Source organism: Rhinoderma darwinii, chromosome 10 (genome assembly GCF_050947455.1).
Source record: "Rhinoderma darwinii isolate aRhiDar2 chromosome 10, aRhiDar2.hap1, whole genome shotgun sequence".
Classification (NCBI taxonomy): Eukaryota; Metazoa; Chordata; class Amphibia; order Anura; family Rhinodermatidae; genus Rhinoderma; species Rhinoderma darwinii.
The window spans coordinates 84,891,826-84,903,970 of NC_134696.1; the positions used below are offsets into that span (position 1 = coordinate 84,891,826).

Sequence of the window (12,145 nt, forward strand, 5' to 3'; positions counted from 1 at the left end):
GGAAGCATTAAGATTTCTCTTCACTGGAACTAAGGGGCCTGGGCCCACCCCTGAAATACAACCCCATAGCATTATCCTTCCCCTACCAAACTTTACAGTTGGCACAATGCAGTCAGGCAGGTAACATTCTCCTGGCATTTACCAAACCCAGACTCATCATTAGACTGCAAGACAGAGAAGTGTGATTCGTCACTCCATAGAACACGCAGAGTTTTTGTGCCATTGTTAATACCAGAGGAAGTTTGTAGCGATTTTTATGCACTACGCGCCTCAGCACTCGGTGACCCCGCTCTGTTACTTTACGTGGTCTCCACTTCGTGGCTGAGTTGCTTTGGTTCCTAAAAGCTTCCACTTTTCAATAATACCACTCACAGTTGATCGTGGAATATCTAGGAGGGAAGAAATTTCACAAACTGGCTTTTTACAACGGTGGCGTCCTGTTACAGGACCAGGCTGGAATTCTGGGACCTCTTTAGAAGGACCCATTCTATCACAAATGTTTGTAAAGGCGACTGCACGGCTAGTGCTGTATTTTATACACCTGTGGCAATGGGACTGAATGAGACACCTGAATTCAATGATTAAGACGTGTGTCCCAATACTATTCTCTATATAGTGTATTTTTATAGGGGTCAAACCTGTCATCCTGATTCTGAGTTTTTATTGTTTTTAAGGGGAGACATATGAAGTAATATCCTAAGCACCCCCCAAGTTGTGGCTGCAGGCATCCAGAATTTTATTGTGTAAAATATATATATAAAAATACATTATGAAGTTATTTCCACAGAATTTTTGTCCTATTGAAATGAAATGGTGGACATTCACAACAAATAAAATTTAAGTTTAGATAATCTTTCTTAAATTACATTTCACCAAAAAATGAAAATAAAGGGATTTATTTTTTATATGACTTAGGCTGCGTTCACATCTGCGTCAGTGCTCCGTTCCAACGTTCCGTCGGGGCGGAGCCCTGACTGACACAAACCATAGATTTCCATTTTCATCACCACTAATTTCAATGGTGACGGATCCGGTTCAAACATTTTCAGTTTGTCTCTGTTGTGCAGGGGTTCCTTCGTTTTGACGGAATCAATAGTGTAGTTGAAATCAATGGTGATGGAAACGGAAACCTCTGGTTTCCATTTGTGTCAGTCAGGGCTCCGTTCCGACTGAAAATTTCGACAGAATGTCAGAACGGGGCCCTGGCACAGATGTGAACGCAGCTTTAAGGAGGGTTAGGAAAAGTCAGGTAACTCACTTCTAGACAGTCGATTGATTCTTTATTTTTAGACAGTTCATCACATTTTCTCATTTAGTGTTGAATTATTTACTTTACAGACTGTGGGCTGCAGAAGAAGAGCAGAATTATTGGTGGCACAGAGGCCAACGCTGGGGATTGGCCTTGGCAAGTCAGCTTGCAAGTTCGTACACAAAGACAATATGAACACGTGTGTGGGGGGACAATTATCAACAACCAATGGGTTCTGACTGCATCTCACTGTTTTTCCAGGTAAATAGAGTCCAGCTGGTTGTGATAATAAAACCACAGTTAGATACTATAGGTGTAAGATTGTGCTGCCAACACCATATGGATAAATTACGTCATATGTTTCCATAGTGGTGAGACAACCCAAACCAACATCATGTCTATTGTCTGGATTTGACAATGTTGCACACAGTAGCAAAAATAATAACATTTACCTTGCAACCCAGCCGAAATGTAGCGTTAGTCAGAAAAATGAGTTCTATGTATACTATGTCTTCTATGGCTCTCTGTTATCAGTAGAGAACTAAGATATATGTGAGGAACGTTTCATTCCCGCAGTACCGGCCTTTAGGCACTCCATGTGCCGCCAAGTGGTACCATAAAGCAGGTGCTGGAAAATCTTTGTGCCTCGGTGTAAAATCAGAGTACATGGAGGCACTTATGGTCATAGAGTTACTAGATTTACTCCACCAATACACTAAAATACAAATATATACATAACTAGCTGTATATAAATGATAGTATAACAGCATACGACCCTGTGCATGCTTATATAAGTTGTACTACGACAAGAAGGCTTCCAATTTATTGTAAATTACCCACAGCATGCACCATGGAAGATCTTAAAAGAAAATTCTCATTTTTAACAATCCCTTTTAAGGGGTATTCCATTAATTTCATGTTATGGCAAACCACTAAGATATGCAATAACATTAGTATTGATAAGGGATTTCTGGTACCCCCACTGATCCAGAGAATGAAGGAATAGAGGTCCCCTCATAATTTCTCCTCCACGGTAGTTCTCCTATCCATCTGCTTTGCAGAAAACCTAGAGATATGCCATCACTTACTATCGTGGGTAAAGCGGACAGAGAAAAAGGGTGCCCCTCTCTGGTGCCGAGGATGGTCTAGCCTACTAGGCCGCAAATGGCTGCTCTGTATTTGCTGGATTCCACTTGCCTCCTCTAACAAACGTGGGAAGGTACCTGTCCGTATTCCACCACTGCTCACAAGACTTATGCATACTGCATACATCTAGGGGAATGTGGATGCACTGGGCCGCTCCGCCGTAGCAGAGAGGCAGCTGGCCAAGTCACAGTCAATGCAAATTCTTATACAAAGAGTTTGTAGAACAAGGGTACGTGAGATAGTCCAGACAATGGCAGAGGCTCCAGCACGGATGGGCCTAGATGTGGCAGGTTGCGCCAGATGTGGCGACTGGCACCAGGAGTGGCAGATGACGCCAGACATGGTGTATACCAGCAGGCGTGGCAGGTTGCGCCAGGTGTGGCGGGGGATATCAGGGATGGCAGATGACACCAGACGTGACGTATACGTGGCACGACACGACTCCAACACTAGACAGGCTCAGGAACAAAACACAGCACAGGATACAGGTAGCAGGGCATGGGAACACTGGGAGCAGCATAGCACTAAGGAACCATTTGCAATACAAATATGGGAAAGCTACAACAACGCTCAGGCAAGGTGGGGAAGGGCGGAGCCCTTTTTATAGTCCAGGTTGATCTGGGGATAGGTTAGGGAAACTTTAGAGTACACGCGCTGGCCTTTTCAGGCCGGGGACGAATGCTTGCACACTACAGCACAATCGAGGACGGGAAAGCCGCGCCAGCTGGCGTCTCCAGGGCGGGAGGCGCTGGAAGACGGCCAGGAGGCTGCGGTCGCGGCCATTCGCCAATGGTGAGCAGCGGCGGTCCGTGGCCGCAGTCAAAACACATACCATGGGGAGGCTTCTGCAGATCACCTGCAACATGTTCCACGGCCCAGACTTAGGCCCTACGCTAGTGTTTGTCGCTTGCACAGCAGCTCCACTCCTCACTCTGCAGCCTCTCTCGCAGCAGCTCTTTCTCTCTCTTTTTCATATGCCAGATGCCTTCTCTTCTACCTGAATACTTAACACTTTTGGCGTACACAGCAGTTATTTTATACCATAAGCGTCGCCCTCAGCGTCAGGACACAGCATAACCATGGTGCGATGTCCTGGTGCTGTTATGAAGAGAAATGTAACCAAAAAGGTGGTTTCAGGGCCGTCCATACCGGAGATATACAGTCTAGACTCTAGACCAACCAGCTAGCTTACCATCATTCTGCTTCACTGCGCATAAACAAAAATAATGTTACAGTGTCTTAAACGAAATAGCAGCACAATAAATGAACATTAGGCTGGACTGGTCACTCCTTCTGAAGTAGATCGCCACCTAGGGGGAAAAGCAACATAAACAGCACACAATTCAAAGGTGCGGTGCTAAATAAATATACTATAATCTGGCATATGTATAAATATGCAAATAAGACATTAAAGTTCCCCACACTCTTATCTTTAACCACTTCAGAACCACCCACTGTAAATTTAGGTACACATTTGCTGGGCTGTATGCAAAACCTACATATATTTACGTTCTTCTGCTGCTGATAGTGTCCCTCACCGGAGTCCTACTAACAGCCTCTAATCCTGGTGACATCATCAGGACCTATTGAGTCAAATACCAATCACGTGGTCACTATGACAACCAATCATAGCGTTTACAGGAATAATTTGTTGTAGCACCAAATTTTCACCGTCTGTGCTGTGAAAAATCCTCTCCCTACCCCCGTCTCCTGTCAGAGTAACATCAGAGAAGAGAGAGAGAGAAGCTGTGACACAGAACAGACATACATTTGCCTGAAATTCATTATTAACCGCTTCCTGCCGGCCTCATTTAAATTTAAGGGCTAATGGCGCAGTTCTCACTAGTTTATGTGCCATCAACTGGTTCTGGCCATCATGACAGACCAACCCTATACTGTAGCAGTGAATGGAAATATAATTTCTTAGGCAGGATTCAGACGAGCGTTGCGCATCTCGGACTTGAATAACGTTAGTTTTTCGCGTCCGAGGTCCATCCGTGCTCTGCGCTGCGGGATGCGATATCACGCATCCCCCATAGACTAGAGTCTATGGAGGGATACGTGAAGCGTGAAAAAATAGGACATGTCCTATTTTCTCACGGCCCCTTACACTGTCCGTTGAAACAAAGGCCATGTGAACGGCCACATTGAATTATATAGGTTCGTGTGACGTCCGTTGTTTTAAAGCGCGTAACACGGACGTGAAATACGCTCGTGTGTGTAAGGCATTAGTCTGTAACAGTCCTGGAAAGAGTGCTTATATAAAAAAAAATGGGGCTCTGTCCTCATAGCGCGATAGCGGCGTCAAACGTTACACAATGGGCACATATTTGCCATCGCTATGCACAAAAGAATAAGGGGAGACTTTTTTAGGGTAAATAATATTGAATGAACCAAAGTATATGAAAATAATGAGAAAAAAGTTTATTTTTTCTTCCTGTTTCTGATCATTTTTACCTACATAAGGCCTACAAAATAAAAAGATATCCTCTTCAAAATGGAAAAATTAGAAAGTCCTAGGTGTCCCTCCAAAAAGGAAAAAAAATATATATATTTTAGTGGACAAACAAATAAAAATTAAAATCCCCTTTAAAACGCAGCATTCTAAAATGTGAATTTTTGCTCTGGGCATCAAGGGCGTGAAAGGGTTAAGCTTCACATGCACGTTAGATTGCCGATGATTTTTATTATTCTGGAAATGGGTTAATCAAAAGTAAAAGATATTCCGCCAGACACCCTATTATTTGCAGGTGTCAGAGGTGTCTAGCGGCAGTGCCTCCCATAGCTTTCCTGTTAATGGTAAATATGAGGACCTTTCTTCCATGTGACAATACATTTTGCTGACTCTGTACTGAAGTAAAAACTTTTGAAAAACTTGAGAAACTGAATATACATGTTCAATGTGTCCCCACAGCTCCGTGCCCCTTAACTTATGGAGGATAGTCGCTGGCACAATCAATCTGGATCAGACTCGCAGCACGTCTTCTGTCGCAGCCATTATTAGACACGAGAATTATAGTGACGACACTGATGACTTTGACGTGGCGCTGATGAAATTAAGTAACCCCTTTTCTTTCTCAGGTAAAAAATTATATTTGTGTTCCAGTTATTATTTTTAGGTGGAATATGGATAGAAAGTACCGTTAGTGGGTCAGAGTGAGCGGAGTCGACAGAGTTACATGGAGGGAAAAATGACTGGACTTGTTTAAGGTTAATGTAATTAACACATTAGATCAATCTATGGCGTGGCTTCCATTTATAGCAGAAGCCACAACACAGTGCCCGATCCGTCACACAACAGATACCAGCATTGCCCGATGGACCTCATTGAGTTGCCTTACCACGTAAATAATTTCAATTACCTAGTTTTAGGTCTATGCAAGCCCACATCCTATTTATGCAGTGTACGCTTCTACATTGCAGGCACGTGGCGGACCACGTATGTGTAAGGCACAAGTAAATGGATATCCCATGTGAACAGTGAAATGGATACTTAACTAGTATTTGTTCTAATTATGAAGATTCTAAGTACTCAAACATGTATGTGGAAATGTGCATTACAAGAACGCAGCAGGTTCCTGCACAGGCCATACTAGATAGATCAAACACTTATGTGGCATTACACTAAATCATAAGGTTATGCAAAATAAATAGTACATGTAAATGTAAGTATATACTTTTACGAAATTGCTTTAAAACTGATATAAAGGGCTTCTGTTTGAGGGCAATTATAAGCTATATACAGTAGACGACCACTTCTATATGTCATCCACAGGCTGGTGTATGCAGGTGACATTGCCATAGAGTCCCCAAGTGGCTGCAATATGAAAAACAAGGGCACCATTTTTTTTGCCATATTTTTTTTTATACCTTTTTTATATCTACTTTTGGCATATGTTTGCTTGTATTACGGTATATAACGGGTATAACTTTTTTGCTGCACAAAATAGCGCAGCATGCTGCATTATCTGTATGAAAGAAATTTGATTTCAAATGTACGATAAACATATGACATTTTTTTTTTTTCATTTTATATGTGAATTGTGATGGAGGTCGAGGTTTTTTTTCAGAGAAATGCATAAAACATATTGTTGTTTTTAATTCTTTTATAGCTTTATTATAAAAACCAGTAAGAAATATTTTATTTGAATTACATTGGAGTTACAGTATATTATCTTGGTCTATCCTCTAGCTGCTGTCCAGCCTGCGTGTCTTCCAATGAGCCAACAGAGCTTTAACCCCAACACCAGATGCTGGATCAGTGGATTTGGTAAAACTGTAGCTAGTTCTAGTAAGTAAAATATTCTAACAACCATCCAGTGGTTACACATCAGTCACATCAGTGGCAGGCAATACATGTATTATTTCCTTTTCCTCCTTCTTCGGCCTGGCCGCTTATCTGGGTAAAAGTCTTCTGTAATTACCATCAAGCATACACCCATGACCACTTTATTAGGTCTACCATCTAACGCAGATATCTAATCCGGCAATCATACGCCACCAGCTTAATAGTACCAGCATGTAGACCTGGTCAAGAAGGTCAGTTGTTGGTGCTAAGACCAAACACCAGAATACAGAAGAAATGTGAATGGTTTTGATTATGGAATGATTTTTGAGGCCAGATGGGGTGATATTTGTACTTAACTACTAACATCCTGGAATTTCACCCATAGCAGTCTTTGGTGGTCTACAGCAGTAGAAGGGCAGAGTAGGTTCCACTACTATCACCTGGGAACCAGAAACGAAACCTACAGTGGGCACAGGTTCCTCAAAACGGAACATCTGACGATTAGAAAAACATCCCGAATTCATGGATCCATCTTGCCTAGGGTTATTGGCTCTAATGTAATGGTGTTTGGCCTGGTCTGTGGCACAGATAAGGTCCCTTATTACCAAAGCCTCTGTGAGAATTGTTGCGGACCTCGACCATCTCTTTTTGGCCATGATCTACCAATTGTTCTTATGGCTACTTCCAAAAAATACATTACCATGCCACAAATCATACCATACATCATCTCAAGCTGGTTCCATGAACATGATATTGAGATGAGTGTATTCCAATGGCTCCACATCCAATGAGCACCTTTGGGATGTGGTGGAACTGGAAATTCACATCATGAACGTGCAGCTGAAAGATCTATGTGATGCTAGTTCTAGTGAATCCTTGTATTATGTATTTTATTGCTTTTTGACATCTGTAACAGTGCATAAATAGTTTTTAACTAGATTAAAGGGATTGTCTCATAAAGACAACCCCTTTGTTAATGGAAGCCGGCATGATGATCAGCTGTTTTCTGACTTCTCTGACCACCCAGACTAAGCTGTTATGCCAGCCTTTCATATAAAATGGCCAACCATGTAATACATATATTGGCAGGGCCCACCAGAACAAGAGCTTCTATTTGTGGTGGTTCTTTGCTCTGGCTCATAAAAGTGGTCAACACTCAGGATTTTTACTATTCGACTAATAATGCTCATTGTTTAAATAATGTGTTACGTGCATTGATTTTGTATGTTTGGTTGCAGAGGAAACTTCCAAAGTACTGATGAACGCAGAAGTGAACATTATCAGCACTACAGTCTGTAACAATGCTAATGTTTACAATGGTGCCATTACTGCCAGAATGATGTGTGCTGGTGAACTCAGGGGAGGAATAGATTCTTGCCAGGTATGTACTGCAAATGAATGACCTGTATATACAACCAGGTTATGGGACCACATTTAACAAAAAAGTGTATAGGGAGTTCGCACGAAGACAGCAGGGCCCATAGCAAAATAAAAATGGGCCCCCTCTTATTGTCTCCAGGGCAGGACCTCCCTGGAGAGCAGGAAAATAATAAAAGTAATTATAACTCGGTCAGAGGGAAATAGTGTTACATAAAGTTCAAACTGAATGGAGCAATGGTTCAAGCACTCATGACAGGTTTTAGCATGACCAGGGATAATAAAGTTCGGTTCTGTCTTACCCTTTTCCTTACCACTGTACCAACTCACACCAGCTCCCCTTCAAACTTCGCCTTTTTTCTCTCTGATTCCCTCAATAACGACACAGAGACTTAACAGTTGGAATGAATTGGCCACAGCAGCCATTATATTAAAAGGTTAATAATAAATACCAATAAATACAAAATAAATAACAAAAATGTTACTTTTTCATGCAAACCCACATTTAAATCATTCACGTGAAAACCATTCACTCCTATGGAAAAATGGGGAGGTCCTTGGAGCTAAGAAAAAGGATCCGGCGCCACTCTGGCTATATCTCTATTTTACCCCCAGCTGTCCTACCACAGGCTAAGGGGCACAGTGACCAACCTCAGATGACTAAAATTCAAATGTTTTGCTCCTCTGAACACCACACAGCAGGAGCCTAAAATAAGCTAGATCCCCCATAATGTATAATTTGGGAGGGACCATCCCACTATGAATCCCTCCCCCACCAATTTTAGCCAACACCAAAGACCCCTCCAAACCCGCCACAATGAGCATACCTTGACCATCTCAAGTTTGCAAGTTCCCCCATAACAACATTGCACGCGCCATTCCGTCCTGAATCCACAATGCCCACAAATCAATACCCACCGCATTCACATGCACACCATCAGCTAAGCAGAAATTACCCAAATTATCCTCAAAATCGTAATACCGGACACAGCCACCTTGGACTCATGAACTCCCGATGCACTCACTACTGACCTATCTCCTACGGACTGAAACTACGGCCCTGTAGCTCCTGCCCACGCAGAAACCGGTGACTGTTCCCATGCTAAGCCAGCATGCTCGCACTGCCACCGCAACTCCCACATGCTGCCCAACAATTCACAAACACTATAACTATCCTCACGACCCATGATACTGACCCCAAACCCCCTAACCACACCACCCATGGACTCCTCCCCCTAACCCCGGGGTCCTAAATATGGTGGGAATTGAATATGGAAAAGACAAGGAGTCACCAGGCCGCACAGGAGCTGTGATCAGAACAGGATCATATAGTCATCCATCCCGGAGTTCATCACCGTCTTCAGCGTAGACTGGAGCTTGGGTAACTAAACCATAAGTCGAACCCAAGATGGAACCACAACCGATGCCGGAGCCCGAAATGGGCATCATCTCTCTACCGCAGAGACAGTGGGGCGCCGCCCACAGCCGTTGCCCCAAATGGCTACCGACTATGGATGATGGGAGATCCTGGAGCCGCCTTCACGTGAAAAGACGGGCCGGTCCGATGCAGATCCTGGTGAAATTTATTTGGGGCCAGAAGGTGTCCCCCGCCTCATGGGGACTGGACCCTTTACCACCGCTGGATTCGGCCGGGAAGTGGGATTTCTGCCAGGCCGGGGCCTGTGCCCTGAAGGAGAGGGCCCACTGTCTACAGGGCCCCTGGAGCGGCCCCCTACCCTGGGGGTGGAGTCAGGGCTCAATCTGGATGGCAGTCGCGTCGTCCTGGCCCGCCGCGGATGCACTGCCTGGGGATCGCGGTCCTGTGATCCTCCAGCTGACACCACCTCCATCGCCTCTCGCGCAGGTCTACTAAGCCCAGCCAGGCCACCAACAAGACCAGGCTCTGAGCCAATCTGAGCCCCCCTTGCCGGCCATTGAACGGAGCTGCTCCAGCAGCTGGTTGATTTCAGCCATGACGGGGGGTGTTGGTGAGAGACGCGAGGAGACATGGGAGAGGCCGTTTCCTGGAGCAAGCAGTTATGCAACTGCTCCGTGTGCTTCTTTCCGGTCAAACTGGTGCCCAATCCAGAGTGCCGTCTAACCACTGCCTCGTGTCCCTTGGCTCCTCCACGTCCTATTTCCCCCTTCATGCAGCCTCCCCCTGGTACGGCCGTTCTTTACCATCATATTGTTGAGAAGCTGGGGGGTAAGACATTAATCCATGGTCTGGAGCAAGAGAAGCATCAGGTAACCTCTGGAGAGTATCCAGGCAAGAGAAAATCTGCTGAAGCCACTGAACATCTCGTCTTGGCAGTCTATGAGTCAAGTCGTAGGCCTCTAGCAAAGGAATGTCAGCAGAGTCCATGGCCTGACCAAACTGTTATGGAGCCGGCAGAGAATATTGTGAGCCCTCGGTCTTGCCAACGTATTTGGCTTGGGTCTAATCTAGGGAGCAGAGTCTAAGGGATTCCCATGTGTTAAAAAGTGGCCATTCAATGTAAATACATTGTAGAATAAGGGGAAGCATGTTGTATATGTAGTGAAAAAATGTCAATATGATGACAGTAAGCCAAAGCAAGGAAAGTCGTTGACCACACTGTAGAACATTTTCCTGCTGCTTAGAAACACTGAGAGAGGGCTGTGTTGTATCTACAATATAGTGTTCTATTAAGATTACTGAGGTGGCGAGATCTTTCCTACACTCAGTTTGGACTCTTTCAATCAGACATCAGATTAGACATTCTCCAACATAAACACAAGTGTCCCAATCAGTGTATGTAGCCTGGTTGAGGTCTTCTCAACTAAAAGTACATTTATGGAAACCTACAGTATATGAACAGTCATTTTTTTTTAGTGTCTATGCTTATAAATGTCTTTAAATTGGATTTTAGGGGGACAGTGGAGGACCACTGGTTTGTTTTCAGAATAATCGCTGGTACTTGGCTGGGGTGACAAGCTGGGGCACTGGCTGTGGTCAACCCAATAAACCTGGAGTGTACGCTCGTGTTACTGAGGTCCTTCCATGGGTATACACCAAAATGGAGGTATGGAATCACACTTATAAAAACACAGCCAAATATACGAAAACATTTTGACATGCAGATTTCTAGAAGTGTGTTCTGCCCCTGTGAGCAGGAAGTCCCTCTAAAGTTTTTTTTTCCAAACTTGGCTAACTCATCTTTGTGCTAAAAGATCAACTTACATTCATATATAAACGTAAGATTCTTAGCACTTTCTCATAGTCTTGAAATTCAGAACCTTAATATGTAAAGTCAAGTTTCAGTAACCTAAAATTGACCACCAAAGGCTAAAAAAAACTACAGTTAATTTCAGAGATGTCTGAAGAAGAGAAGTGACACTGTTTTAATATTATGCAGCTTCTGAAATAGTCTTACAGAAATCTGTGTAAACTCCTAAATTTCTTCCATTTTTGTCAGGCAGACTGCTGGGAGTGGAACTTAACATTCTTTGTCTCCTATTGCAGACAGAGCAGTGGAGAAAGGCTCCTACTGCAGCCAGTTCTCTCAGTGAAACACAGAATTATGGGACGGAGGAAGGGAAAGTGGTTAATATCCTGGGACACATATAAGCTCAGAGCCTATACAGAGCACCACCCAGCACCATTACCCTGGTTTCATGTTTAGGTGCACATACTATACACGTTACCTAAGCAAATTCATATGCCTAACACGTAGCGACTTTGATCAGACGATAAAAAAATGTATATTACTCCCTTGTTTTTGCATAATAATGATTTTTCTGATCACATACATAAAAGGTATCTAACCTAAAAGATGAAGCATCTGTCATGGTGGGTGTGTGGACCCACTGGGCCGTACCGCCGTAGGGGGATAGCAGCTGGCCAACAGGATACCAAGTCAATGTCTATAGTTCAAATAAACATACCTGTGGTAAATCAGACCGTAGCGATGGTTAGGCTCGGATGGGACCTTGGCAGCAGGCAGACACTAAGGGCGGTGTTACACAGCAGGCGTAGTATACGGCACAACACGACTCCAACTCTTTATGGCACAGGAACAAGGTAGCACGGGATACAGAATGCAGGTACGGGTACACTGGGAACT

At 43.9% G+C, this 12,145-nt stretch overlaps 1 protein-coding gene across 1 annotated transcript in view; it reads left to right on the forward strand.

Annotated features, from left to right (window-relative positions):
• The window catches only part of TMPRSS13 (transmembrane serine protease 13), a 50,030-nt gene extending 38,381 nt beyond the window's left edge, over nt 1-11,649 (forward strand). Inside the window, exons 10-15 of the mRNA XM_075840839.1 lie at nt 1,339-1,510; nt 5,310-5,476; nt 6,588-6,686; nt 7,922-8,064; nt 10,952-11,104; nt 11,545-11,649. Coding sequence (XP_075696954.1) covers nt 1,339-1,510; nt 5,310-5,476; nt 6,588-6,686; nt 7,922-8,064; nt 10,952-11,104; nt 11,545-11,649 — 839 coding nt within the window. The remainder of the gene's footprint in view (nt 1-1,338; nt 1,511-5,309; nt 5,477-6,587; nt 6,687-7,921; nt 8,065-10,951; nt 11,105-11,544) is intronic.
• Nucleotides 11,650-12,145: the final 496 nt, after the last annotated feature.